The sequence below is a fragment of the Furipterus horrens genome, unplaced genomic scaffold, assembly GCF_987537825.1.
Source record: "Furipterus horrens unplaced genomic scaffold, mFurHor1.1.pri manual_scaffold_3, whole genome shotgun sequence".
Lineage (NCBI taxonomy): Eukaryota > Metazoa > Chordata > Mammalia > Chiroptera > Furipteridae > Furipterus > Furipterus horrens.
The window spans coordinates 209,270,374-209,298,226 of record NW_028327173.1 but is presented as its reverse complement, the minus strand read 5'-3'; the positions used below and the strand labels follow the sequence as shown (position 1 = coordinate 209,298,226).

Below are 27,853 nucleotides of genomic sequence, written 5' to 3'. Positions count from 1 at the left end.
CAGTGCGTGTGCGACAGAGCAGACGGGCCTGTCCCGACCCCCTTTTACTAAAACCTGTGGGTTCTGAAGTTCCCCCGAGATCCCAGGGTCAGGACAGACATGATGGCCAGCCGAGCAGGTGCTGGGGGGTGACCCTGAGCTTAGGTCCCAGCCCCTGGAGGGCGGGGCTTCTGCCACAAGCGCTCTGTTGACATCCACTCATCAAACCTCGATGCACCTCAGTCCCCAGTCGGTGGGGAGACCAGCTGAGCTGCATCAGAGAGACAGCGCACAGAGGGCGCCCTGCGTGGCCGTGGACAGCTGAGTGTGGGGACGGGCAGCTGAGTGGCCGGGGGAGCCCACGTCCAGGACGGCGCCTCAGAGCCAGAGCGAGAAGGGGGCCCCGGCCCCCAGCACCCGCAGCCTCAGACTTGCTCTCCCGAGGGGCCGAGTCCTGCCGGCCACCCTTCCAGAGGCCAGGACACGGCTGAGGGGCTCGCTGGGTGAACCCGCCTCGTCTCCCACATGAAACTTCAAGTGCACCCTGACCCGTGAAGGGGCGCAGTTAGTGGAAAGATGCAGCTCTGACCCTACGGATTCTGGGCCCACCCCTCCCCTTCCTTACCCCTGTACCCCCATTTCTAAAGAGGGGCTGGGTTGGGTCCAAAGGGTCTTGCCACCTAGAAGTAGAGAGCAAGGGCCTTGCTGCAAAGCCATCTCCCCGACATGGACAGGCCAGCCACTCCGTGACCAGCAGTCCCACCCCACCCCCAGCCTGTACCTTTTCCTTCCAGGGCTGGAGCTGGCCGATGTGGGGTTGGGGTGGATGAAGCAAAACCTGCCGTTAGCTGACACCCTCTCCCAGCACCTGCCAGAGCGTCAGCATCTTTCATTGTCAGCCGGGTGAACTTCCGGAAGTACTACGGGACTCCAATTCTTCACTCCAGAGCCCTCGAGCACTTGCTCTGTGCCAGGCTGAGCTGGACTCGTTCCAAATCAGATATATGCTGTCCTTGGGCAGCTCCCAGTCTCGGGTGGGGGGAGGGGGGGAGTGACCAGACCACACACCAGGGCCCTGTGGCAGCTGAGCAGGAGAAACCTGAAAGCGGCCCAGTGGTCAGCAGGGAGAGCTTCCTGGAGGAAGTGATGTCTGAGATGGGGGTGAGCCAGGCAGGGAGCACAGGGTGTAAGCGAACACTTGGTCAGGGCAGTGTGACTGGAGCAGCCAGGCCAGGGTGGTCCACCCACACGTTCTGGGAATAGGAATGTGTTCAGCCGGAACACTGGCGGCTCTTCAGTCCAAAACCATGGTCAAGGCCGCAGTCGAGGCAGGTGCTGGCTGCAGTGGGGACCCAGGAGTTTTGTCTGTGCCTGCCCTGGTCCCCAGTGGCCCATGATGGCCCCCATCACTGGGAGGCATGTGGTGCCAGAGAGAGGGCTGGGACCTCAGGAGCCCCCGACCCCCCTGCTGTGTGGCCGAGAGCAGACCCGGCTCTGTCTCCGAGCTGCCTCCTCGCCCGGCATCAGGCTGCAGTGATGAGCTGTGTAAGGTGCGTGACACCCTGCAGGGTTGGGACACGCCGACCCCTCCTTCTCCAGGCCCCCGTGGAGGGATGGCTCACAGCCGAGCATCTGGGCAACGGCGGGACCAGGCAGCTGGCTGGGAAGGGCTGGAACCCGGTTTGGCTCAGAAAGAGGACGGATTTGAGAGGGGGTTGGCGCAGAGAGCAGCTACCGTGCAAACGGGGAGCGGCCCCTGTGGCAGGCGGAGCTCTGCCCACGGGCCGCCCCAGCCGAGATGGCGCAAAGGCCAGGGAGCAGCCCCAGCCACTCACACAAGGGGAGCGCTGCGCACACAGGCTTGGGGGGCTCGGCCTCTGAGGGGGACGCGCAGCAAGGACACCGGTCACCAGACCACGGAGCAGCACCACTGAATATCCTCAGGCACATTTAATTGGCAACGGCCCCCTCCGAGTCTCCAGGCAGAGTGAGGTCGCGCCAGCCCCGTCACGCCAGCCCGCCATGGCCTCCCAGCACCTCTGAGCAGCCCCATGTGGGCACCAGACAGCTGCGTCTCCGTCCCGTCTGGGGGGGACCCGTTGAGCTGCATCTAAGGGACACTGGGTGAAGAGTAAGCCTATTGCAGCGGAGAGCTGAGTGGGGCTGGGGCTGGAAGGCCAAGGGGACAGCTGAGGAAACAGTGGTGGTGAGAACGCAGGGCTCCTCTGAAGACGCACGTGGTAGGGAGAGGCGACGGGGAGGCCAGAAGGAACTGCTGACCACGTGCACCCACGACTCCAGGTGACAGGTGTCCTCATCCAAGAGGCTGCTCCTCCCTGGCTCTGGTGACCTTCAGGCCAACACCAGGCTGCTCACGATGGCCCCTTGGCTTTCTCAGGTCTGTAGCCCCAGCAGACTGTCCGTGTGGCTCCTGCCTGTGCTGAGTAGCGACCAGCTGGGTGCTGCTCTTCTCCTCCTCCAGCTACGAGGGCCTCCAGAAGCTGCCGGCGGGTGGCCCCTGGGGCGGTGGGACCCGCTACTTGAGCAGGCCCTGGGTGAGCCTCAGTGCGGCTTCGTAGGTGACGAAGACCACCATGTTGACGGGGAAGGCACGGCAGCAGTTGAGCGTCAGCCCCTTGAACAGGACCCGCAGCCCTTCCTCCCGCACACTGGTCACCACACAGTGCAGGAGGCCCCTGAAGCGCCGCTGGCCCTGCCCATCCGCCTGCAGGCGAGACTTGATCACGTCCATGGGGGTGGCCACCGACCAGGCCAGGACTCCCGCACAGCCACCAGCCACCAGCACACCCAAAACGTCTGCAGGGAAGACCCACGAAGGAGCACCGTGATTGGAAGCGGACTGAGGCCCAGAGGAGAACAGGTGGGGCACCCAGGGCGGGGCACGGCTGTCATGGAGCCCCGCACTCACTCCACCAGCGTGACTCCTCCAGGGCCACCGAGGGCAGGCCTGTCCTGACCCTCCGTGTCGAGGGCTCTGAGACTCCCACCCCGGGAGGCCCTGGGGTGCCCATGTGCCACGTGACCCAATCCCTGCTGGCTGAGCCCAGGCCCCCTTCCAGGCCCCAGCGCCCACTCACCTGGCTGGCTGTGGCCAGAGGGGGTGAGCCACTCGCAGAAGATGGAGTAGGAGAGGAAGTAGGTGGCGAAGGAGTGGCCGTCCCGGAAGAGCAGGGCCGAGCTGCCCTTGTAGAGACCCCGTAGGCCCTCCTCACGGGCCACCGTGGCTAGGCAATGCAGTGGCCCCCGGTACTTGGGCCCAGGCACCGGACCTGAGGGGGGCACGGGACACAGAGGGGGCGCCACGGAGGGCCCAGAGGCCAAGGATCTCCGTCTCTGCTGCGTCTGCGTCTGCGTCTGCAGGCGGACCTTGGCCACCTCGGTGGGCGAGGTCAGGAACACCTGGGGCAGACACAGCAGCAATGAGGAGGCCCCTGCACTGCCGCACAGCCCTGGGCCCGGCCTCCGGTCAGCCGCCGGCCCCCTGCCGTGGTGTCGCGGAACCTGGGTCTCGTGAAGCTTCAGGCCGGCCTGTGGCCCTGGCGGAGCGGCGTTCACAGCCAGCTCTGCCCCCCTAAGCCAAAGCCGGTGCTTCCTCAGCTACACTCGTCCTAGCAGAGTGGGCTCACCACGCAGTGCATATTGGTAAACATCTGTGACTCCCGTTCATGAAAGCATTTAATCACATAACTAACTTTAATGACATATTAATGCAATGTTTAATTAATGTGAGCATTTAATGTAAGACTAATAAAACAATGTAAGTATTTAATAACATTAAGATGTAACATGAGCCCCGGCTGGTGTGGCTTACCAGATTGAGCGCCGGCCTGCAAACCAAAAGGTCACTGGTTCGATTCCCAGTCAAGGCACGTGCCTGGGTTGTGGGTCCGGTTCCCGGTCGGGCACGTGTGCAAGGCAACCAGATTTCTCTCCCTCTCTCTCTCCCTCCCTCCCCTCTCTCTAGAAATAAGTAAATGAAATCTTTAAAAAATAAAACCAATAAACGTGTCCTCGGGTGAGGATAATTGTTTTTTAAGATGTAATGTGATGTCACTAATAATGTTGTTTGCCATTTCATGGGTGCTCATACCTGTCAGGCTTTGTGCTGGGGACTTTACACCTGACCTCACTTAATTCTCTCCCTGATGCCACGTACTGGTGAAGGCTCAGAAGTTCAGGGGGCTCCCTGGTGTCCTCAAGTTCCCTTAGCTAATGAGAGTCAGCTGAGTCCTCACCCATCGTCCCCCAGCCTCCACGCGGCCTCGGCCCCCGCTGAGCCTCCCTTCCTTCTGGTGACCGCTCAGGCCCTCCCAGCCTCTGCCCACCCCTGCGGTCCCGGGGACCCCTCGCCCGCCCCACTCACGCGGACAAGGCCAGAGGCGAAGCCCGACAGAGTGATGTCGGTCCTGGCGGGCTTGGCGTCAGCACTGCCGTACCGGAAGCGGCAGATGTGTGCGAGGCAGTGGCGGTAGGTGCCGAAAGACAGGGAGGAGACCAGGGACACCGTGCACACGGGCAGCGAGAGGCCCCTGTAGAAGCCCCACACCTGGTGGGCAAGTGAACAGGACCCAAGGGCCCAAGTCAGGCCAGAGGTCCGGCCAGAAGGGTCAGGGGCATGGCTCTCATCCCTGCAGGCCCTCCCTGGCTGATGGGCTTCAGGCAAGTCACCTACTGCCCAGCACCTCAGCATCCTGGGCTGTGGAAGGGGGGTCCTTGTGCATTGGGATGAGAAACTGACGAGACAGAGGCCCAGGCTTGGACCCAGGGCAGCTATTCGATGATGAGGGCGGTGGACTGGCAGGCTTGGTGGTGGCTGTTTTCCTTTTGCTCTTTCTGGCCAGCAGCAAGCCCCAACTTCACCTTGGTAAGCACCCCTGTGTCCCTCCTCTGGACAGACCACTGACCTGGACCCTGGGGACTGACAACTCCACCCCGCACTGCTGGTGCCCCCTCCTGAAGGGGACAGAAATGCAAACGCATGCTCCTGCCCCCCAGACCTTCAGAGCCCCCACACACCACCGTTACACCCTCTCCTGGAGGTAGGAGCTCATTCTGAATGCCTCCTGTGTGCTAGACAAGCCGGCTCTGGCCCGCAGCAACCCCCGGGAGGTGGGTATGAGCCCCATTTGGAAGGTGGGAGAACCAAGGCTCAGAGGAGAGCGGCTGAGCGCCACATGGCTTGCAGGTGAGCAGCAGGCGGGGGCCGAGGCCCTGACACCCCTGCCCTTTACCCTGTCCCCGCCTACCCGCTCTCGGCAGTACGTGTCCCGGACACAGTGCCAGATGCCTGTGTACTTGGGTTCCGTCTGGATCCTGACCTGTGGGAGGAGCAGGCTTCAGGAAGGGTGGCTGCAGGCCTGGGGCAAGGTCAGCAGGCCCTGGGGGAGGGGAAGAGCCAACTCCTCCATTGTCACCAGGCAGGGACAGTGAGCCCCAGTGAAGAGGAGAAACCAGAGCACAGGTTGGAAAAGAGGGATGACCGTCCGAGCCCACTGGTGAGGGCTGGGTCTGGTTAGCACGCTACAAAGCTCTTCTGGCCGGGGATGGGGTGCAGGACACTGGCGGGGTGGCCTATGCGTGGGCAGGCGCCCTGGGGCGGGGGGCGGGGCCTGAAATTGCCGCACCTTCACCGTGTCCAGGGGGTAGCCCACAGCAACACCGCAGACGCCTGGAAGGGAAGCAGAGGAAAGGGTTGAGGACAGAGGGAGCAGGGCAGGAGGGGACAGACCACACTCATCACCAACATGCCTCTCATCAGTGGGAGGGCCCCCCCAGGCTCCCCCATTCTGCAAATGAGGCAAGGGAGGCTCAGACAGCTGAAGTGACCCCCAACAAGCTGCTGGCGCTGCCTCCGGTCTGGAGCCTTGGCCCACTGGTGCCTCATTCTGAAAGCCCGGGGCGCTCTCAGCCTGCCCTCTGTGTCAAGTTTTGAGAGGACTGGCCCCTGGCCCCAGGCCAGGCGGTGCTGGCCCTCAAGCCTCCGGTCGTGCAGGGTTTGTCCAGGGGATGGGAGCTTCCTGAAGGGCTGCCTGGGGCCACAAGTCTGGATCAACCCGTCCCGGGGCAGGGCTGCTGTGCTGGCTCTGCCTCTGCCTCTAGAATTTAAGTCCCTCCAGGGCGAGACCCGCACCTAGTCCTTGTGACCCAGGCCTCCCGTGGGCCCTGGAGGAGACACGCAGGGTTCAGGAGCCCTTCCTGGCTGTGTGATCTTGGGCAGGGCAAGCCCCTTCTCTGGGCCTCCTCCTCAGGGCAGCAGCTGGCCTCAGGCCCTGCACACAGTAGGACCTCAGCAAGCCCCGCCCCTCCCACACTGTTCCCAGAAGTATGGGTGAGGAGCCCTCTGCCATTTCACATGGCAAACAAAGCCAAGGGCGCGGGACCCAAAGCCACGTCCACCGGCTGCAGAGCGGAAGGCTGGCCGGAGCCGGAGCCCCGCCGGAGCCCGGTCCCCAGTGGGCAGTCACCCATCTGGGTCAGCCTTTTGCAACGAGCCCTTTCCCCAGAAGTGAGAACAGTCCAGGGCCCAGCCAGGCCAGGAAGGCACACTGCCTGCCCACCGCTTCCAGGCAGCCTGCTGTCCTCTGCCCACCCTCTCCTGGGGCCTCTCGTCCTCCCCACAGCTCACTCAGCCCTCCGCGCCGATCACACCCAGCCTCCGCTTGGCCCCGGCGGAGACCACCCTCCGCTCCCAACACCGCCCACCCCCGGAACTGCCCCTCAGCCTCCCCAGCCGAGCCACCAGGCCAGTGCAGACTCACCGCCTCCCACAGCACCCAGTCTGCACTGCCACCCGAGTCTCCCAGGAACCAGCTCTGTCCTCCCAGTGCCCAGCACCCACGGCCCACACCAAGTTGCCGCTGCTTCTGGGGTGGCTCCTCAAACCCCATGTTTGCCAGAGTCCTCCCCAGGGCAGAGAACACCCCAGGAGCCGTTCCCTGCCAGGCCCTGCTGTCCCTCTCTTACCTCCAATGGCTCCGGCAACAAAATCCATGGGCAATGTGGGTACTGGGGACGGGCCTGGGGTCTCGCTGCCTGAGGGCCGCCTGTCTGATGCCACCTCCGCCACCGGGCTGGTCTGCACAGCCGCCGGCTAGCTCCTCTCAGCCCTTAAATAGCTGCAGTGGGGGGCAGGGCACAGGAAGTGGGAGCCTGCTGACAGCGGCCCAGAAGGCAGAGGTCGTGCTGGGAAGCGGGCAGGTCGATGCCCACCTGGAATCCCTCCCACCCGCCCCCAAAGGCCCTTCGTCCCAGTGCCCTCAGGACCCAGCTGTGGGAAGTACCAGAGAGGCCACGGAGCTGGCAAGCTGTCGGGAAACAGCCCCCCTGTACACACCGCCTGCAGGTGGGGGCCCCAGACCATGACCAGACACCTCCTGGGAAGGTCCAGGGACGGGGCAGTGATGTCCCTGTCGCTCCAAGCCCCCGCTCAGCCCTCACATGTGTCCTTGGGTCTCCCCGACTTCCCCAGAATGAGTCCTGTCCCGGGAACCCTCAAAGCTCCCTCGCTAATTCATTCAACAAACACCATCCGCGCTGAGGCAAATAAGTCCTCACGGAGTCCAGTTGGCAGGGAGGGAGCAGGGACGAGGGGCCACTGATGCCTGTCACCGGGGAGGCTGGGACCAGCACGAACCCCAGTCGCAGCCCGCTGTCTGTGCCACCCTCTCACACTGCCCTGGCCCCACACCGTCCCTGCCACGATCACATCTGTCTCCCCCGCTCCCAGAGCCCGGCCAGGTCACCTCCGCTCGGAGTCCCCAGCACCCAGCACAGACCCAGCCCTGAGCAGAGTCCTCTGAGTGAGGGAACCAAGCGCTGCAGGGCCCACCAGACAGGACACTCATGAAAGGAAGCTGCTCCAACAAGAGGCTGATGCTGCCTGCTCATCACTCAAAACCGCCGCAGCCCTGGGAGGCTCCCGAGGCTCAGGGGCCCTGAACGTGCCCAAGGGGTCCCCTGACCAGGAGCCCGGCAGGACCAGGGACAGGGCAAGTGTTAACGTCACAGGGTCCAGGCAGCCCTGGTGGGTAGGGCCACATGTCTTAGTGGGTGGAATTGTGGGCCGGCCCTGAACAGGCTGAGCTGACAGAGGCCAGGCCTCACTGGCACCTGCCCAGCCTGCCCGGCCCTCTGTGAATGGGGAACTCAAGTCGCCAGTGGCAGCTGCCACGTCAGAGGGCAAAGGCTGGGATGTGGCCAGTCCAAGGCCAGTCCTGGACTTTAGAGATTTTTGTTTATTTATTTTTAGAGAGAGGGGAAGGGAGGAGAGGGGAAGGGAGGGAGAGAGAGAGAGAGACACCAATGTGTGGTTGCCTCTCACGCACCCCCAACTGGGGACCCGACCCACAACCCAGGCGTGTGCCCTGACTGGGAATCAAACCTGCGACCCTTTGGTTCACAGGCTGGTGCTCAATCCACAGAGCCACACCAGCCAGTGCTGTCCTGGACTTCAGAGAAGAGCAGTTCAGTCTGGTTAGGAGCCAAGCTGCCTGTGTTCACATCCCAGCTCTGTCACTCATGCCACCTCTGAGACCTTGGGCAAGCCCCTTGACCAGTCTGTGACTCCATTGCTGCATCCAGGAAATGAGGAGAGTACCTGCTTCGCATCTGTGACCACGCAGGGCAAGCTCCAGGCATGTCCCTGTGGAAGTGGCCGGCCAAGTGCAAAGGCTGCATTAATAGAAGCACAGGTTCCAGAAGGAAGGAGGTGACAGGCCTGCTCTGAGCAGGATAAATATAGCTGGTGCCTGGGTTCACTTGCAGACGCTACGCTTGGAAGGTCTGTACCTTAGTTGATGAGGGAGCCCGAAGAACGTTATCTAACTGTGAGAACAGGGAAGGGTTCAGTCCCATGTTACCTGCAGGGCACCCCCTGGCACCTGAGCCAGGAACCCAGAAATTGCCCTGGACGCCTTGCCCCCTGCAACCCACATCAGGTGAGGCCCCCAGCCCTGTGGTCAGACCACTGAAGTTCAAGTTCAGATCTCCTTTTGCTGTCCATCTGCACAGCCCCCGGCTGCATCACCTCCCCCTGAACAAGAGTCTGGCTCCGCCCATGCCCAACACTGCATGCCTGCTATATGCCACGCTCCGGGCACAGGCCCCCAGCAATAAACACAGACAAATGTCCAGATGGCAGTGAGGGCCAAGGAGAGGCAGTGTTTGAAAAGGCAGCCCAAGAAGATGACATTTGAGACAAGCCTGTGTTCTTGGTCACTGCGGCCAAGGTTCACCTGCCCTTTGTCCATCCCAAACAAACGTGCCCAAACTTTACACAGCAGAAACAAAAAACGTGCCACCTCCCTGTTTAGGCTGCTTTGTGTGGGTCTAAATGTCTCCCCACCGAGCTGCGAGCCTCTGGCCGGTGGAGTGGTGCCAAGTTTGTCTCAGCCCACAGCACCCACCACGGGGCACGCACCTGGAGAGGCTTGATGAATAAAATGCGTAAGGAAACAAGTCATTGAGTGGATAGGGTGGGTGGGTGGGTGGGTCGTGAACATGTGGGAAGATGGATGGATGGTAGATGGATGGATGGATGGATGGATGGATAGATGGGTGGATGGATATTTGGATGGACTGATGGATGGATGGATGGGTGGATGATGGACAGACAGATGGATGGACCTAGGGCAGAGTCAGCTGCTCACCCTTGGCTTGACCTGACTCTGTAGACGGCAACGATGCCCTGGGGTAGCTGGGCAGGCTGGGGTCTTAGCTGGGAAGACCCTCACACGGTCTGGGGGCAACATTCAGCTGAGTCTTGCACGTATGGCTGGAGACAGAGCCATGGCCGCCCACGAGGGCCACCCTTCCCAATGGGAAGGGTTATTGATATTGGCAGTTAGGCCGCTTCCCCCAACACCAGAGCCCCGCCCTGTTCGGCATCCCCCCACTCCCACCCAAGCTCGAGCAGGGGAGGCCAGCTTGTCCTCTAGGGGGAGGCAGACATCACAGAAGCCACTCAAGCCTGGGCCAAGGCAAGGGCTGCTGGAAGGGGGCGCTGGCTGGCCGGCCGGGCTTCTGGGCTGGGCTGGGCCCACGCTGGCCGGGCGCCGCGAGGAACTGGACACGTCCGCAGCGCATTTGCAGTTTGTAACAAAGGGAAGGGCTACAGGCGACTGAAACTCCAGACAGAAGAGACGCAGCCAACAAGGAAGTGAGAGCCCCGCAGCCCAGGCCTGGGCGCCGCCCTCCCGTAGGAGGAAGGCAAACACCAGTATTTTCTTTTCCTATCTTTTGGTGATTTGCTTCTTTTCTTTATCAGTGGGTCTAGGACGGCTCGTCACCGTCACCGTCACCGGGGCACCTGCAGACCCACGTCCTTCTGGGGGGTGGGGGGTGGCTGTGGTGGACAGGAGGTAGAGCCAGCCCCTGTCCCCACAGTCCCGCTCTCCCCTGGGGCCTGGCCGCTGTGTCAGAGACCTGCTGTGTCTCAGACGGGCCTCCAGGCGCAGCACATGCCGTTCTCTGCCTTCGCCCGACCTTGCTGGCCTCCTCTCGCTTCCCTGCGGCGCCAAGTCCAGCTCACCTACCACCTCAACCCAGGGTTCGGGTGAGGGCACAGCGCCCTTCTCTGGCCACTGCCCCCGGGCGCCTCCTCGCACGGACTGCCAGCCAGGGACAGCCTGCTCATCCAGCTGTGCTCCGCGCCCCTGGAGGGGACACGGCAGCCCGCTCACCCAGTGGCCAGTGCTGGCTCAGGGCCACCGCAGAGGCGGGCCCCAGGAGGCCTGCACGTCCCGTGGACAGCTGGACTGTGCCCGAGACACTTGGCTGAGCTCCTGCAGCTCGGCCCCCCTGTCCTGACCAGGCCACATCCAAGCTGGGGAGCACCCCTTGGGTCCTCTGACCAGTCGGGGAATATCCCAGGCAGCCCCCCTTGGTTCTATTTTTAGGCTGGAAGCATTTGCTAAGTGTCTATTTATACCGCTGCCCATCTTGGGTTCCTGGGCATCTCATCCAGCCGAGCTGGCCTCGTCCACCCCGGGCCGAGTGGGCTCAGATCGGCACAGAACACACGGGAGGGAGGCCCACAGCGCACCTGGACAGGTAGCCCTGGGGAAACTGACCGTTTCCAGCTGAACGAAGACATGAGAAACCCACCTAGCAAGGAAGCAGTTTTGGGTTTGACCAAGGTCAGTGGAGAGAAGTGAATTTCTCAGTCTACCTGACAAGAGACCTCTGGGTACCATGGACCAGGGGCTGACTGTCCCCAGGTGGCCCCGGGCCCTCCATCTCTGAGGCCCAGAGCAGACTCAGTCAGTGGAGAGGCCAGACCCCTCCAGGGTGGACTGGACGAGAGGCCACAGAGACATCCACCCAGCAAATAGTTATTCACCGGGACAAAGAGATGTGTCAGGCAGGGCCGGCTCTGGTCAGGGCCAGGCCGCACACCAGCAGCTGGTCCTCAGCTCCTTGCCACAGACCCACCCACCTGCTCACATTAGAGGACCTTCAGGGCCCGGATTCTCCATCACTGGGCCAGACAGTGGAACATGCCCAAAGGAAACCCTTCAGGACCTTGGCTGATTACTTCTTTTTTTAAATGAGGTGACATCGGTTTATAACTCAATAGAAACGAACTCTTTGCTGTTTCCTGCAAAGGTGCTGACCATCGAAGGCGGAGAGCAGAGCATCTCACGCTACAGCGGCAGGCCCCTGTCCCCATGCACCGTCCCCGGCACGGCCTAACTCCCTGGGCCCACACGGCGGGTCCTTAGCCAGCCCCCACGCCCCCACTCACCCTGAGCCCCAGCCTTGCCCCGACCCCCGGCCCGAACAGCCCCCTTCACTGGATGCAGCAGATCACAGGGCGGAGGACAGATCCGAGGCAACGCCTTTCCTGCGGGCGGGTCTGATGTCGCCACACCGAACCCGTCTGAAGAAATGGTAAAAGCTGCCGTGCCAAATATAAACTCCGCCCCACACTCCAGAAACCTGGCTGGCCCCTCCCCGCACGCTGGGCTCCTGCCTCTCCGGCCTCGGCCCCCTCCTGCCCGTTGAGGCTGGGGTCTGAGAGGAGACCCGTGGGAGGCCGTCCCGGGGAGGGGGTGTCAGGGGCCGTCAGGAGTCCTGGAGAACAGGAGGCCTTGAGAAAGCACACTGCGGCCTGTCATCGCATCCTCCGGAAACGAGCCAGGCCCCTCGCTGACAGAATAACGCAACCCTGAAGATGGGCCCTGTCGCCAGCTCCCGTGCTTGGTGATGGCTCTATTTTTTCCTTTCTGGTCTCTCCCTCGCCGCCAGGGAGCCGAGGAGGTCAGGCAGGGGGGTCTGCCTTGTCCCCATGCCTGGCACCGTCGCACCCCATCACGATCTGTGCACCAGCTGCGGGAATGTCTCCCACGGTGTTAGAAACAAGGACATAGTGACTCCCAAATCAGTAGAAAGTCATCAGTAACAAAGGGCAAATGTAATTAGAGGGTCTCTGAGAAGGGAGCTGACAGCACTGGCCTATCTACAAGCCACAGAAGGGGCATTTAGATGAACGTGTTAGATTGTAACTCCGGAGTAACCAGTCATGGAGAAACGGGGAAGAAGGAGAGGGGAGGGGGAGCTAATTGCGTTAGGGAGGGGGAGTGCTCTCACTTTAGGGCAAGGAAGTTAATCACTTTAGGGTGGCAATTTCAGGGTGGAAAAGATAATCACTTCAGGGTGGCAATTTCAGGGTGGGGAAGCTAAGACTATAACACCAGTTTCCTTTGTCTACTTGGTGTGCACATGCTCCTGGCTGAGGGCGCGCCCGGCTCTGCAGACTCGTGAATAAAGGCCTCGCTTTGCTGCTCACGTCGTGTGTCCCAGTTTTATTGTGAGCGTTTCTCACACGCCCACCACAGAGCCTGGCACGCAGTAGGCACTTACTACCCGTCTGGTCTGAACCGAGGAGGCGGATGGTGGCTAAGGAGCTGACGTCCCTGGGCGTCACCGGAGTGCCAGGCCCGACGTCAGGCACTTGGTAGGCAGATAGGGCCGGCTGACCTTCAGCTCCCCCATAGCCCTGGGAGTTGTAAGGGATAAAGAAGCCGGCCAGCGACTCTGAAAGCATCAGGAGATCATTAACAGATGAATCATGGAAAAGGGGTGAGGAAATGACATTCCTCAGCTCCTCACACATATCTCTGGGATCAAAAGGAGGAAGATTGTTGTCACCAAGCACAGAGAAATGGGAAGATGGAGCTGGATAACTTTGTAAATGAGTTGGAGATAGACCTATAACTACATTACCCTTAGTCACACCCTGAGTTAAGTAATCATGTTAGATTGTGAACCCAGATTAACCAGTAATGGGGAAACGGGGGAGAAGGGGCGGCTAATTGCATTAGGGAGGGGAGCTAATCACATTACTATAAAACCAGTTTCCTTTGTCTACTTGGGGCGCACATGCTCCTGGCTGAGGGCGCACCCGGCTCTGCAGACTCGTGAATAAACGCCTCGCTTTGCTGCCCACGTCCTGTGTCCCGGTTTCTATTGGGAGCGTTTCTCACAACGGGACAGAAACACACAACTCGTCCAGAAGAGGTTTTCAGGAGAAATGTGGTTGTAGGGTTTAGTCACCCAGCAGTGCGTCCAAGTGACCCCATCCGCTCCCACTGCCTGCCTTCGCCCCTTCCTGCCTGCCCCACAGGCCACCCTACACTGCCCCCCACAGACTGGGCCTTTGTTCCCAAACCCAGCAAGCCCCAGCCTGAACACTGACTTGCTGCACACCAGCCCCCCCTCTAAGCTCTCAGCCGGAGGCCTGCAGGATCCCTCCCCTGGGTCCCTGCAGGGACTGCCCAAGGGGGCCTCCCTCCAAGGAACTTCCTGAAGCTCAGCTGTTGAGTGCCTACTGTGTCCCAGGCTGCTGGGCTCCTTCCCAAGGGCCCCCAGGGAGTCAGGACAGTCCCATGGTGGGACACAGGTGCAGGGGCCACTGGCACCAGAAGGCGTCCAAGACCGAAAGACAACGCAGGCAACCCCACGGAATACAGCATTTATTACAGGCGCCCGGCTTACGGGAGGCCTGGGTCGGAGCAGAACAGACCACCGGCAGCTCTGCGCAGGTTTTTGGCTACCAGACCCCTTACAGCACTGTTCACAGTGTAGCTCAGGTGCTAATGACTGACAGGCAAAGGGACAAAGAATGCAGGCGTGCCAGGGGCCAAATACCTCCCGGGGGTCTTGTGACGGACGATTGCTGATAACTGACACTATTACCAGTTTGATATTTATGCCCGTCGTCATGCCGTCCTGCTGTGGCTGACAAAAACATTGTGGCTACAGGTCACCATCAACTAGAAGGCTTTGATGTGCTCACAGAGGACAGGGAGGGCGGCCAGAGGTCACAGCAGGACACTTTGGTCCAGACTCCAGAAGGAGTTGGTTTGTCCACATCCCCATCTGTCTGTACAACGGCGCAGACAACCTGCCCCAAGCCCGACATTAAGGGTGTGAGAAATGCTCACAATAAAAACCGGGACACAGGACTTGAGCAACAAAGCTAGGCCTTTATTCACGAGTCTGCAGAGCCGGGCGCACCCTCACAGCCAGGAGAATGTGCGCCCCAAGTAGACAAAGATGGCTGGTTTTATAGTCTTGGCTTCCCCACCCTAAAATTGCCATCCTAAAGCGATTACCTTCTCCACCCTAAAATTGCCACCCTAAAGTGATTATCTTCCTTGCCCTAAAGTGAGAGCGATTAGCTTCCCCACCCTAATGCGATTAGCTCCCCCTCCCCTCTCCTCCTTCCCCGTTTATCCATGACCGGATACTCCGGAGTTACAATCTAACACGTTCATCTAAATGCCCCCATTGTGATTTGTGAATATGCTAATGCTGTCAACTCCCTTCTCAGAGATCCTTTAATTACATTTGCCCTTAAGACCCTTTAATTACATTTGCCCTTTGTTACTAATGATTTTTTACTGGTTTGGGAGTCACTATGTTCTTATTTCTTACAAGGGCACGGGCATTATTCAATGGTTGCATAATAACTTGACTTATTGCACAGTTAAGGTACTTGACTTCCTCTCAAGCCTCCGGAAACAGGGACAGATGCTGCAGGCCATTGCGCTAGCCCTCCTGGGGCCTGGGCAACCCAGGGATACCCCTTCCTAGAGGTGAGTCCCCTGGATATAGGCTGTGCAGTTCAATGGCCATGGTCTTGGAAGCCCTCAGCCAGCTGAGCATCCCCACGGCCATCTCCTGCCCTGCTTCGGGTCTGAGCTTCTTCTGGGGCGCACGTGCTACTGCTTTGCGGGCTCACTGTGTGAGAAAAGCTCACAATAAAACCGGGACACAGGACGTGAGGAGTAAAGCGAGGCCTTTATTCACGAGTCTGCAGAGCCAGGCGCACCCTCACAGCCAGGAGCATGTGCGCGCCAAGCAGACAAAGGAAACTGGTTTTATAGTAATGTGATTAGCTCCCCCACCCCTCTCCTCCTTCCCCGTTTCCCCATTCCTGGTTACTCCGGAGTTACAATCTAACGCGTTCATCTAAATGCTCCTTCTGTGGTTTGTAGATACGCCAGTGCTGTTAGCTCCCTTCTCAGAGACCCTCTAATTACATTTTTACTGGTTTGGGAGTCACTACGTTCAATTTCTTACAACTGGCCACTCTTCCTCGCCACCCTCTCGTCCCACGAGGCATGAACAGGGTCAGAGGCTGGCGATATTCAAACCCAGGCCTCCAGACCCCTAATTCAGGGCCCACCAGCCATCACGAGCACTGGACTAGGAGTCAGCAGACCTGGGTTTGGGTCTCTTTTTAATGATTGTGCTACTAAAGTCTAGGAAGGATCAACAAAAACCCCACCGATGGTTGGCTTCCAGGTGGCCTCTGTGTCCCTCTGCTTCACTGCTTACACTGGCCTCATATTCACCCTCCAGTACTAGACATGGGTCATCCTTGAGGCCTGTCCGTGAGGAATCCCCATTGCAACCCCCACCCGAACATCAGAACCGGTCAATGAGAGTAAACTGTGCGCTGCGAGACCGGAAACTCCGCCGCGTGGTCCTGCCTGCCGGCGGGTGAACAAGGAGGTTGGCCCCGGCTTCGCTGTTATCTGCCTCTCGCTGGGAAGGAGAAAGCGGCCAGCCAAGCGCAGCTCCAACCGGACGGCCCGGACGTCAGGAGGCGCGGGGGGCGGGGAGGGGAAGTGCCTGTGCGGGACAGTCCCCAGGGACCAGGCAGCGGACCCACTCTCGAGGGCTCCCGGGCTGCGTGGGGAGGCTGTGGGTTCGGTTCCTGCTTACCCCTCCTCCCACCGCCCAGCTCCCCGCCGTGGCCGGAGCCCCGCGCGCTTCGGCTCCGCGTCCCCAAGCCCGGCCGCCGCGGGGAGACGCGCTGCGATCTGGCCCGTTCCGCCCCGCAGCTTTCGGCCCCGTCCAGGACCCTGCCCCGCTCCGCAGCCTTCCGCGGCCCCTGCATGCAGTCCGCCGGCCGGGACTCCGAGGACCGGCCGCGCCCCTCGCCCCAGACCCCTTCTTTTTCAGGGTCGCGCCCCGCCGCCCGCAGCGCCCGAGCGCTCAGACCCTGAGACCCCGCGTGTTGGGCCGGGCGCCCAGAAGCCCCAGGCCCACGGCGCAGAGGGCGCGCAGGCGGGAGAGGGAAGGCTCCCTGGGCGTGCGACTCGCCGCCGGAAGAGAAGCGCAACTAGTTGCGTCCGAGCCTGCGGGCCGGGAGGGTCCTGGCGCTGCCCGGCCGTTAGCGCGGCAGTGTCCCCGTTACACAGGCGAGGACGCTGATGCTCGGCGGCGGAGTAGGGATCAGAACCCAGGTCCCAGCCTCCCGGACCCAGGCCGGGGCGAGCGCACTCCACGCCCCGCCCAGCCGACACGCGGGAGGTTCCCGGGCCTCGCAGGCCGTGGTTAGGGTGTGGGCCCCAAGGTCCCGCTGCGGCGCACCCCCAGAGTCCCTCCTGCCGCGGGCGGCGCGCGGGCGGGCGCACGAAGCACATTCTTTGTCTGCAGCGCCCCTGCGCCTCCCCGGCCCGTCCTCTCGCTACGTCCCCCACGCCCCGCCCACCTCGGAAACGCCCAGCCAATGAGGCGCGGCGGCGGCGCGCAGGCCCCGGGGCGTTGTCCGCGCCTCGTCCGCCCATTGGCCGCGCCCCGCGCCCCGCCCGAGCCCAGGGGCTGGCTGGAGGGGCGGGACGCACTGCCCGAAGCGAGGGACCACCGGCGGCGGGAGGACGGCCTCGAGGGCTCGGGAGCCGCTGGCGAGGAGCCTGCGCCGGTTGAGGAGTCGTTCGCTGGGCCGCCGCCGCCGCCCCCGCCGCCCGCCCCAGGTCTGACCGGGACGCCGCGCCAGGACGCGGTGGCAGACCGAGCCCCAGCCCAGCGAGCCGGGGGCTCCCGACGGCGACCAGCCGGCAACGGGCCGGGGAAGGAGAAGCAGAAGGACGTGCAGGAAGGGCGGCGGGCCTTGCCATGGCGCTCGACTTCCTGGCTGGCTGCGCTGGGGGTAAGCAGGCGGCGGGCGGAGCGGGCGCGGGGCCGGGCGCGCGGGGGGCCCGGGTCTCGGGGGCCGGAGCCGGCCGCGCAGGGGCATGGCCCGCTCACCTGCGGGCGCTCGGGCCGGGGTCCCCTGCCTCTCGGGGCTCGCGGGGCCGTGGGCGGGCACCAGGCCCGAGGGCAAGTGTCTGAGTCCTTCGGGCGCACTCGGACGGGACGCCTGGGGCCCTGGAGCGGCGCAGACTCGGCGGAGACGGGGGCGGCCGGGAGGGTCCCCACCGGCCCCTGCAGCCGCTCCGCCGAGGCCCCGGGCGCCGCTCCCTTCCCCTCCCCACCCCCCCGCGCCCATCCCAGCCGGAGCGGGGTCCCCAACCTGAGCCCGCGAAGGTGAGGCTGGCTGCACTCCGGCCGCCCGCCCAGCCCTTTGGGCGGAGCTGGAGCCGCCGGACCACCTGCTGTCGCCTAGCCTCGGGGGCCCTGGAAGGGCGGCACTGGGGGCGACTCTCCCCGAGTGTGGGGGTGGGCCTGACACGCCCCTTGGGCTCACGGGGACGGGTCCCCGCCGGGGACACCTTCACGGAGGCCAGTCCCAGCCCGTGTCCCGAGTCAGGGGGCAAGTCCCGGCTCTGCTGTGGCCCGACCTTCAGCTTCTCGGCTTTTGCTCGGAGAGTTAATGTACCCAACAGGTGGTACCGGGGAGCCAGGTTTAGCCCTCAGGGACTTGGCGACGATCTGGCAGACGTGGCAGGGAGAGGGCTGGCTGGGAGGCCCGGCCCGGGCCAGCGCTGACCTCCGGGCCTCTGCGCCAGCACCTGCCAGCGGCGGGCGCCCTGGGGGAAGAGGAGTGCCCACTGTCTGGCCTTAAGCCCCGGGTGACAGGAGGCTGGTGAAGGGAGTGTGCTGGGGGTGACAAGTGGAAAGGGACTTAAGCACTTATCACACTGTTACTGTAACTGGAGCCTAGGAGGGGGTAGAAACCCTAGAGTTATTGGCACATCGGCAGAGAATTTCTCCCAAGTTCTGGCGCCAGAAGAGACAGGAAGGGAGGAGGGGCGCTGTGGATCCCGCACTCAGCTCTGTGCCCGGCCCTCTGACCCCACTGTGCTCACCTCCTTCCCCCTGGGTGTCAGCCACCCTCTGCGGGCCCCTCCCGAGCCCCAGCCTTCCTCTGCCAGCCCCCAGTAGTGGCTCTGGAGGGTGAGGGCTGTCCAGGGACCAACGCCCCTTCCCAGCTTCTGGGGGAATGGGAGTTCCCTCCCCAGGGCGCAGAACTCCTTCTGTTTCCCTGCTGGTGTCCTGGGAGCTTGGGGTTTGGAATATTCGTCCCAAGGCCAGGCCCGCTTAGACACCCGCTCCCCAGACGCCACTGTTCAGTGACTCTGGGCCCTTGCCCCAGGCGGGGTCCCTCCCTGGACTGCCTTCTATCTGTCCTCACCAGGCGCACGTGGGAGAGATCCTGTCCAAGCCCCAGGGCCCAGCGCCCTCCTGAGCTGTGGGTGCTTCAGCAGCCACTCCTCTGTCCTACGGGGGTCCCCATGCAAGTGCAGGGAGGGTGGCGCCCAGCTTCCGCCCTGCGTTGTGAGCTGAGGCTCACGCCTCCAAGGCGGATGAGGGTGGAAGTGGCTGCCGGGAAGGGGACAGAGGGTTGTAGTCCCCTGGGACCCTCCCCTGGTCTGATTTGACCCAGGAGGACCCAGGACCTGCGAGGTGGAGGCACTAGTACAGAGTCACTGCATGCTCCTCCTGCGACAGCGGGGCAGGGGCTGTCCACTTCCTGTAGCCCGAGGGCCAGTGGCCGGGCTGTGTGCCAGGCCCTCCTGGGGAGGCTGTCCGGGGCCAGAGGCAGGTGACGCCCCCACCTCCAGCGAGGGCTGTCAGTGCCTGGAGGCTCAGGACAGGGGATGGCAGTGCATCTTCTCAGGGGCCTGGGGCCTCTAGATTCAGATTTCCAAGAGGGCAGGACAGCACAGGACGGTGACTGTGCCTCGCCCTGAGGCGGGGCAGGACCTTGACTGACAGCGGCCTCCCCACCTGGTGGATGGCTCAGAATGCCTGCCCCTTAGACCCTGAGCTCCAGATGGGGGTCTCCCTGCTGGGCATAGACGGGGGGAGGTACAGAGGGAAGTTCAGTGTGAGAAGGGGGGGCCCACATAGGAAGGACAGGTCAGTCGTCCTGGTACCCCTCGTGCCGCCTCTGCTGCCAGGTGTCCCCAGGTCATGGGGTGGGGGGTGCCCCCTTAGCCAGCTGGCGCAAGGCAGTGGGCACTGGCCTTGGAGTGGGGCCGCTTCTGCTGCTGAAGCTGTGGCCTCAGGGTCCTTGGGTGATGGCCTGGAGGGACCTCTGGGGGCCGGCAGCCTGAGGGAGGCAGGCCCCAGGGACGCAGCCTGTTCCTGAGAGTAGGACTGCAAATGTCTGCCCTTGGAGTCCTTGCCTGGGGCCTCCCAGCCCCAGCCGGTGGGTGAGGGTCTGCCCCTCCCGGCCCAGGGGCTGAGACAAGGCTGGAGCCAGAGGCAGGGTCCGGCTGGGCCTCCCTGGGGCCCTGCAGCTGGGCCTGCCTGCAAGGGGCTTGGAGGGCGAGAGGGGCCCCAGCCAGAGGGAGCAGGAGGGCCAGGCGGCCCACGGCAAGTACTCGGCTTCCAAAGCCCCCCAACTCCAATGGCACCCCAGAAAGAGAGGTGCTGGGACTAGGGTTTTCAAGTTCCAAACATGAGGCGACCACAAAGGTGGGTCTCGGACTCCGGAAACGAGGTGTTTCTCAGGCTCAGACACACAGACGCAGAGCCCCGAGGGACGACGGGCCGTCCCGTGCAGGGGTGTGGGGGCCCCCAGGAGGAGAACGGCCCGGCCTGATGACAGCGATGAAGAAATAATAGTGGGAACTTTCTCTGAGCAGAAAAGGGAGAGACTGCAGAATGCCAGGGCTGGTGGGGCGCCAGGCCAGGTGGTTTTAAAGAAAAGGCACACCCTTGGCGCCTCCCGTGACATTCCTGAGGGCTCAGAGGCATCCCGGCAGGGCACATCAGTTACTGCCCCGGGAGAGGAACAACACCCTGTGCGTGCGTTTCTCGGCGGCGGCCTGGGAGCCGGAAGGCTTCGGGGTCGCCACCGCCCTTCCCGGGCTGGCCCCGATGGCCTTGAAGAAGTGGCCTGTGCAGGGCTGGACGTCAGAGGGCACTTCCCTGGGTGTCATGGGGTTCGAATCCCAGCCCCACCATTTCTAGTTGGTGGCACAGACACGTTACTTCTATGTGCCTCAGGTTCTTCATCTATCAAACGGGCTCAAGGTCCTTTTTGTACAGGTGTTAAGAGGGACAGGTAGTAGAGGTACAGAACTAAGAGCAGTAACAGCAGGCAGAAACGCGACACGTTAGCTGTTTCCATTACACGTGGCAGTACAAGGGCCCTGGATGTAAACACATGAAATCCCAGGGAGGAGAGTGTGGCAGTCACTCAGCCTCTCTGGGCCTCAGTGTCCCCGCCATGAAGGGGAGTAGCCAGGCTGCCCAGTCACAGGGACTCAGAAGGGTTTATGAGCCTTTGTCCAGGGGGGGCCGCATTTCGGCAGCGCCTTGCCCCCAGCCCGTAACCGAGCGTGACTGCAGAGCCACAGGCCGGGCCCCGGGCCCCGGGCAGCTCCCCACTCCTGGGTGGGTGTTTCCCGGGGCAGCCGCTCGGGGAGCTGGTGCTCACACCCGCACAGGTGAAACCAGGCTCAGACTCTGAGTCCTCTGTGAGCTTGGTCAGCTGGTAGGTGGACAGAAAATTCAGTTCCGGGTGAGGGTCCGGCCCCAAGTGCAACATTTCTGGAGTGCCCTGCCCACGCAGGAAGGTGTCTGGAGCAGTGGGACCATCTTAGAAACAGCACACACAGCTCCCCAGGGACACCTTCCACTGCCAGCTGCAGTGAGCCGCAGGGCCAGGGCGAGGCAGCAGCTTTGAGTGGGACAGATCCTGGCGTGACCTCATGTGCGCCCCCAAGGAGGATTGCGGGGCCCACGGGAGGAGCCAGGCGCACGGCAGGTGCCTCTCCTGCTCAGCGAGCAGCCGCTGCGCCATCCCCCAGGCGCTGCACCCAGCACTGCAGCCTCGCGGGGCATCCGGGTCATGTCCTCCTTTCTTCCTCCAGGTGTGGCAGGCGTGCTGGTGGGACACCCCTTTGACACGGTCAAGGTGAGTCTCTTGTCATGCTTTTAGTCTTAGGCCCGTGGAGGGGCAGACACAGGGCAGGAGCCTGCAGGGTCGGGGTGGCCGGAGGCTCCCTGCCAGTGTCCACCTTAGGGACACCTTCAAGGTCTTCCCACGGGTTCTAGAATAAAGTAGAATCAGGGTTCTCTGTGACGCCCAGGTGGGCGGCCGAGGGGCCCTTTCCTCCTGGATCTGTCCCTACAGCTCCCAGAGGGGGCTGAACGTCAAGGTCTACCTGGGGCTCGGCCAGCTGAGACCAGGGGACCGGTTTACCCTCGCCCAGAGCAGGAACCCCCACACTGTTCTTGTAGAATTCCTCCAGACGGCTTCTTAAAAGAAAGAAAAGCTCAGAGAGAAAACACTAAGAGCAGATAAAACAAAACCGGTTAGCGTTTCCCATGGACACGGCCCTCGCGGGGCAGCGACAGTGGTTGTGCAGACACCGAGCCGTCACCGCTGAGGGCCGTGTGGACCTGCCAGGCGGCTGGGGGCGGGGCAGGCCCTCGGTCCCCCTCCGCACGCCCTGCGCCCTGAGAAACTGTCCAGTTGCCTGGTTCTCAGATGCCGCAGGATGGAAACCCAGGGGATCCGTTCTCCCGCTGTAAAGTCCCAGCTAAGGTTGTCCCTGTTGTTGGGGCTTCGCGTCCTTAAACCCGCCAAGTCGGACCCCTGCCCCGCCTGCTCACCGGAGGGCCAGGGCGGCACCAGGGCAGGCCTCTGTCCCCTGACCGCTGACCTTGGCCCCGCCCCCACCAGGCGAGGGCCCAGTGCAGGCAGGCGTGGCGTCCCTGCCCGGGGTACCAGCGGGCTTCCTGCCTCCTCTTTTCTGGGGCCCGGGTGTCCTCGGCCAAGGAAAGGACAGTGAACTCCGGGCTGGGAGCCCTTCAGCAGAGGGGGCTTCAGGGCCTCGCCTTCCGCATTGGTTGACCCGAGAAAGGTCCGTCCCCGGACTGGGTAGGGGACACCTGCTGGCTGATCTGCGCAGTGACGTGGCCCTGTCCCTTTACTCTGGGCCCAGATGTTCTCCTCTGCACAGCGAGGGGCGCGCAAGATTGCCGAGGCCCCGTGGAGGCCGGTGCTCATGGTATGATTTACGCAGGATGAAATGCCGGTGCCGAGGAACCCGGGTTTCCTTCCATCCCGCTGCAGGCAGATTTGGGGGGGAGGCCGAAGAGCCAGGCTTCCTGGCCATGCAGGGGGCGCCTGTGTTCCCTCTGGGCTGCCGAGAGTGAGGCCCCGGCACTGCCCGCCCACACGGCTGTGCACGCTCTGCCAGCTGTGTCCTGGGAGGCCTGCCCACAGCCGAGCAGCCCAGGACAGCCTGGCAGTGGCCACGTTCCGCTGTGGTGGCATCATGGGGGTCACGGGTTGCAGAGGCCTCTGGAAGCTGCGTCCAGCCCAGAACTGGCCCCGATTCCCTTCCTCAGCCTCCCACCTGGCCCTCCGTCCGTCCCCACCAGGCCAGGAGCACGCGGCCTGGAGCCCGTCCCCCTCAGAGCCCCTGAGCCGGAACAAGCACGTTCTGTGGCACTTGGGACGCAGGAGCTTCTGTACCCTTGGGCTGGTGCCCTTTGGAACCCCTCTTACCTGGCCCCTAGACACCTAGAAGAAGAAATCCATTCATGCCCATTTGTGATTTTCTTTTTTCTTTGGTCACTGTGGCCCAGCAATAGGCCTGTCTTAGAAAGATGAGTTTTTATGATAAAAAGGAGAAAGCCTGCCCCCAGGAATCCCTGCTGCCCCTCAGCCCGGGTCACACCCTGGGGCTTGCATGTTACATTGTGCTGGGCGCACACCCATTTGACGTTTTAATGGCTTTGTTATTTTTTTTACTGGCTCATTGCCATTATAAAAGTTAAACACACTCCTTACAAGAAAACTGGGGCATGCAGAAAAGCAAATGACTTCCAACAGACAAATCTGTTCTCACACCATGTACTTTGCTTTCCAAACCCCTCCGCCAGTGTGGCCCCGTGGGCAGGTGACATTTCAGTGTCCTTAATCATCACGTACATAGGTTTTTTTGGTTGGCTTTCTGTGACAGAAGTAATGCAAGTTGTAAAAAATTGTAACCACAATAGAGACATATAAACTAAAAAAACCACAGTCCTTCATATAGCTTTTCCCCCATTAATGATTTTACTGGCAAACAGAAATGTACACAGACCCGTATATGTTCTTGCATTTGCAACAGCGGGAGTTATTTCGTAGCTCTGCAGCTGCAATTGAAATGGAACACATGGAGAGGGGCGCACGTGCTGGGGGCACACATCTATGGGTCGTGGGGAAAGGAGGATGCCCCGAAGCCCACCCCCTCCAGGCCTCCACCATCCTTCCTCCTAAGGCCAGGGTCCCTTTTGTTAAAGTCTGGTTTCCCTCTGTCCAGCCTAGAGCCTCAGCCAAGGTCCTCAGCCACACTGCCTTCACACGAAGGTCGTTTTCTGTCCTCCTTCAGGGGACACTGCAGGAAGTAGCTGTCCTGGGGCAGGGGAGGGTTTGGGAGGGGCTGGCCCCGCGGTCTCTGCCCGTATGTGACAGTGGAACTCTGTTGCTTAAAACCACTTTTCACTTCACGGCAGAAACGTAGCTGTCACAGATGAGTAAGTCCCAGAGACCGGACCCCACCCTGCCCCCCAGAGTTCTCTCCAGGCCCTAGCAGGGGACAGGGAGAGCAGGAAGGGCTCTTGGGTCTGGCACACGTCCCGGTTGGGGGCCTGGGAAGGCCTGGTTGAGAAAAATCATCCCTCTCTAAGTCAGGGGTCTTCATGTTGGGGTCTCCAAGCCCTGAGGGGAGCTGGGAAACTCCTGGGCTTGTGTGAGAGTGCCCACTTTTCCAGGGCTGGGCCGGCCGTCCTCAAGTGAGATCCTGTCACCCAAGGGGTTCAGACTCTCAGTTCTTGATATTACAATACGTGGGTCCCTCGGCCACACTTCATCCCAGACCCGGTCCCTCAGAGAGCAAGGGCTCGCCCCGGCCAGGGGTCAGAAACAAAGGGGAGATGGGCCTCTGCAGTCTCCTGTGGGACCCAAGCTGTCCTTAGAGACCCCCTCGGGCCTCTGGCTGGGTTGCTCAGTCAGAGTGCTGCCCCAATACCCCAGGTTGCAGGTTCGATCCCCCGTCAGGGCACATACAGAAACCAACCAGTGGTGCATTGATGAGGGGAACAGCAAGTCAGTGCTTCTCTCTCTCTCTCTCTCTCTCTCAAATTAAAGAGACACTGCTGGGGTGTTGGAAAAGCTAACCCAATGAGGGGACAGCCCCATCATCTCTGCTAACACAGCCCTCTTAGTGGTGGTGTTGGGAGTCACGGGGGTGGGGGGAGATGTCCCTCCAGAGACACCAGAACATGGAAGGGAAAATGAAACACCTCTGAGCTTCGGTCTCCCCGTGTTTGAAACAGCAGCAGCTGAACCCACCCGCGCCAGTGATTGCTACACCCGACACCCTGCCCTGCTGCCTGGCACAGCCGGGCACTCGCGGCACAGTCCTGGCCATAGCGATGGTTTCTGAGTTAGAGCCGGGCGGAGTGGGACTTCACCTTGCCCCACCCCTGTGACACAGATTCTAAGTTCATGGAAGGTGCCTCCCACTCCACTGTGGGGCTCGCTTACCCGACGCAGAGATAAGCTGGCGGTCCACAAAGGAGGCTTTCACAGTGAGACCTTCGGGACCGTGGGCCTGATCCCCAGGCCCCAGAGTTGCTGACGTGGTCCCCAAGGAGGCTGTCAGCTGCTTTCCTGTGACTTGACTAACTCATGACCGCTGTCCTCACGGGGCTGCCAGCAGAACCCGAGTAGGAGCCCGAGGCACAGCGATCTGGTGCCCACAGCCACGGGCCAGCCCGACCGGGGATCCACAGGCAGGATGTGAGGTCAGGAGCCCCGCTGGCATCGGCCATGATTTGCCACCAGGACAGTGGGAGTCCAGGCAGGCGCTCATTCCGCAGCCAGCACACTGCAGACGCAGTGAAATAGGAGGCTGGGTGGCCCGCAGGGGCCACTGGCACCAGAAGGCGTCCAAGACCGAAAGACAACGCAGGCAACCCCACGGAATACAGCGTTTATTACAGGCGCCCGGCTTACGGGAGGCCTGGGTCGGAGCAGAACAGACCACCGGCAGCTCTGCGCAGGTTTTTGGCTACCAGACCCCTTACAGCACTGTTCACAGTGTAGCTCAGGTGCTAATGACTGACAGGCAAAGGGACAAAGGATGCAGGCGTGCCAGGGGCCAAATACCTCCCGGGGGTCTTGTGACGGACGATTGCTGATAACTGACACTATTACCAGTTTGATATTTATGCCCGTCGTCATGCCGTCCTGCTGTGGCTGACAAAAACATTGTGGCTACAGGTCACCATCAACTAGAAGGCTTTGATGTGCTCACAGAGGACAGGGAGGGCGGCCAGAGGTCACAGCAGGACACTTCGGTCCGGACTCCAGAAGGAGTTGGTTTGTTCACATCCCCATCTGTACACTTAGCCTCTGCCTGTCTGAGGTCTTGGGTGGCCTCCAGTGGCTGTTTGCTCACCGATACCCTCCTGGCCTCGCCCCACTTTGGAGTTCTGAAAGCTACTTTGCTTCTGCCCTGTGGGTCTGGCCCCTGCTGGGTCATCAGTGCCAGGCTGCGGGAGCCGGGTGCTCTGGTCCCGAGTTGCCCGCTTTTCTCCTTCCAGGTGCGGCTTCAGGTCCAGAGCCTGGAGAAGCCACAGTACCGAGGGACCATCCATTGCTTCCAGTCCATCATCAAGCAGGAGAGCGTGAGTGGCCCGGGCAGGTGGGGGTCGGGGGCCAGGCCAGACCACAGGCTGGGGAAGGAGAGTCAGGGTCCTGTTTGGGGAATCGGGACTTTGGGAATGGTTCCAATACAATTCTGCTTGACCCTCCTGAACACCTGGGTGGACTCGGGGTGCATCCACCTGCTGGGAGATTCCCTGGGGAAGCGGTCTCGGCTGCCCAAGCCCCTGAGCAGGAGGTGGACACGTGACTCCTCTGCGTCCCGCAGGTGCTGGGCCTGTACAAGGGCCTGGGCTCCCCACTCATGGGGCTCACCTTCATCAATGCGCTGGTCTTCGGGGTGCAGGGCAACACCCTGCGCGCCCTGGGCTGCGACTCGCCGCTGAACCAGTTCCTGGCGGGCGCGGCGGCGGGAGCCATCCAGTGCGTCATCTGCTGCCCGATGGAGCTGGCCAAGACGCGGCTGCAGCTGCAGGACGCGGGCCCCACGCGCACCTACCGGGGCTCCCTGGACTGCCTGGCACAGATCTACCGGCACGAGGGCCTGCGTGGCGTCAACCGGGGCATGGTGTCCACGCTGCTGCGCGAGACCCCCAGCTTCGGCGTCTACTTCCTCACCTACGACGTGGTGACGCGCAGCCTGGGCTGCGAGCCGGGCGACCGCCTGCTGGTGCCCAAGCTGCTGCTGGCGGGCGGCACGTCGGGCATCCTGTCCTGGCTCTCCACCTACCCCATGGACGTGGTCAAGTCGCGACTGCAGGCCGACGGCCTGCGGGGCGCCTCGCGCTACGAGGGGATCCTCGACTGCATGCGCCAGAGCTACCGGGCCGAGGGCTGGCGCGTCTTCACGCGTGGGCTGGCCTCCACGCTGCTGCGTGCCTTCCCCGTCAATGCCGCCACCTTCGCCACCGTCACCATCGTGCTCACGTACACGCGAGGCGAAGAGGCCCAGCCCGAGGGCGATGCTGTGCCTGCTGCCTCGGCCGGGCCTGCGCTGGCCCAGCCCTCCAGCCTGTGACCCCGCCCCCGCCGCATAGGGCGTGGCCTCCCCAGGGCCCCTTTCCAGACCACCTCCCGGCCACTGCCCTGCCCTGCCCAGAGGCTGGGACACCGGGCTGGGGACGCCGTCAGTCAGATCTGGGCCCATCAGCTGGGCTGCCTTAGCTGCAAACATCTGCTCATGGCTTTCAGCTGCGAAGTGGGGCCTTGCAGCGCCGGCACTGCCGCCGGAGAGGCCAGAGACCCGGCCAGCCCTCCAGCCCTGGGCCGCCGTCCGCCTGCCACCACGGACGGGCTGCCCTGAGACTCGCGAACCTGCACATCCTCCCCTGGCAGAGCTCCAGGGCACCCTGTCGCCACCTCTCCAGTCCCTGCATTGGGGACACAGGCAGCTCTGGATACCTCCTGGTGTCAAAACGATGCTCTGCCAGCGCACCCCAGCTTCTCAATATGGCTGGCTGGGGATGCCCACCCCTATCACTGCCACGCCTGTGAGGCTGA

At 62.3% G+C, this 27,853-nt stretch overlaps 2 protein-coding genes across 2 annotated transcripts; one reads left to right on the top strand and one right to left on the bottom strand.

Annotated features, from left to right (window-relative positions):
• Positions 1 to 1,914: 1,914 nt before the first annotated feature.
• Positions 1,915 to 7,109, bottom strand: SLC25A47 (solute carrier family 25 member 47). Its single transcript, XM_090271393.1, has 6 exons — positions 6,964 to 7,109; positions 5,625 to 5,668; positions 5,247 to 5,318; positions 4,364 to 4,546; positions 3,078 to 3,399; positions 1,915 to 2,796 (listed from the first exon to the last, which is right to left on the bottom strand). The coding sequence occupies exons 1-6, from the start codon at positions 6,989 to 6,991 to the stop codon at positions 2,516 to 2,518; spliced, it is 930 nt and encodes a 309-aa protein (XP_090127519.1). The 5' UTR covers positions 6,992 to 7,109; the 3' UTR covers positions 1,915 to 2,515.
• Positions 7,110 to 17,264: 10,155 nt separating this feature from the next.
• SLC25A29 (solute carrier family 25 member 29) lies at positions 17,265 to 27,409 on the top strand. The gene is made up of 4 exons (XM_090272148.1): positions 17,265 to 17,443; positions 21,561 to 21,604; positions 26,293 to 26,376; positions 26,622 to 27,409. The coding sequence occupies exons 1-4, from the start codon at positions 17,410 to 17,412 to the stop codon at positions 27,369 to 27,371; spliced, it is 912 nt and encodes a 303-aa protein (XP_090128274.1). The 5' UTR covers positions 17,265 to 17,409; the 3' UTR covers positions 27,372 to 27,409.
• The last annotated feature ends 444 nt before the right edge of the window (positions 27,410 to 27,853 follow it).

Coding starts and splice junctions, on each gene's coding strand:
- SLC25A47 (XM_090271393.1), bottom strand. CDS start 6,991: ATGGATTTTGTTGCCGGAGCCATTGGAG. Junction 5,319..5,624: donor ACCCCCTGGACACGGTGAAG/GTGCGGCAATTT, acceptor CTCCTCCCACAG/GTCAGGATCCAGACGGAACC. Junction 4,547..5,246: donor ACACGTACTGCCGAGAGCGG/GTAGGCGGGGAC, acceptor CTTGCCCACCAG/GTGTGGGGCTTCTACAGGGG.
- SLC25A29 (XM_090272148.1), top strand. CDS start 17,410: ATGGCGCTCGACTTCCTGGCTGGCTGCGCTGGGG. Junction 21,605..26,292: donor ACCCCTTTGACACGGTCAAG/GTGAGTCTCTTG, acceptor TTCTCCTTCCAG/GTGCGGCTTCAGGTCCAGAG. Junction 26,377..26,621: donor CCATCATCAAGCAGGAGAGC/GTGAGTGGCCCG, acceptor TGCGTCCCGCAG/GTGCTGGGCCTGTACAAGGG.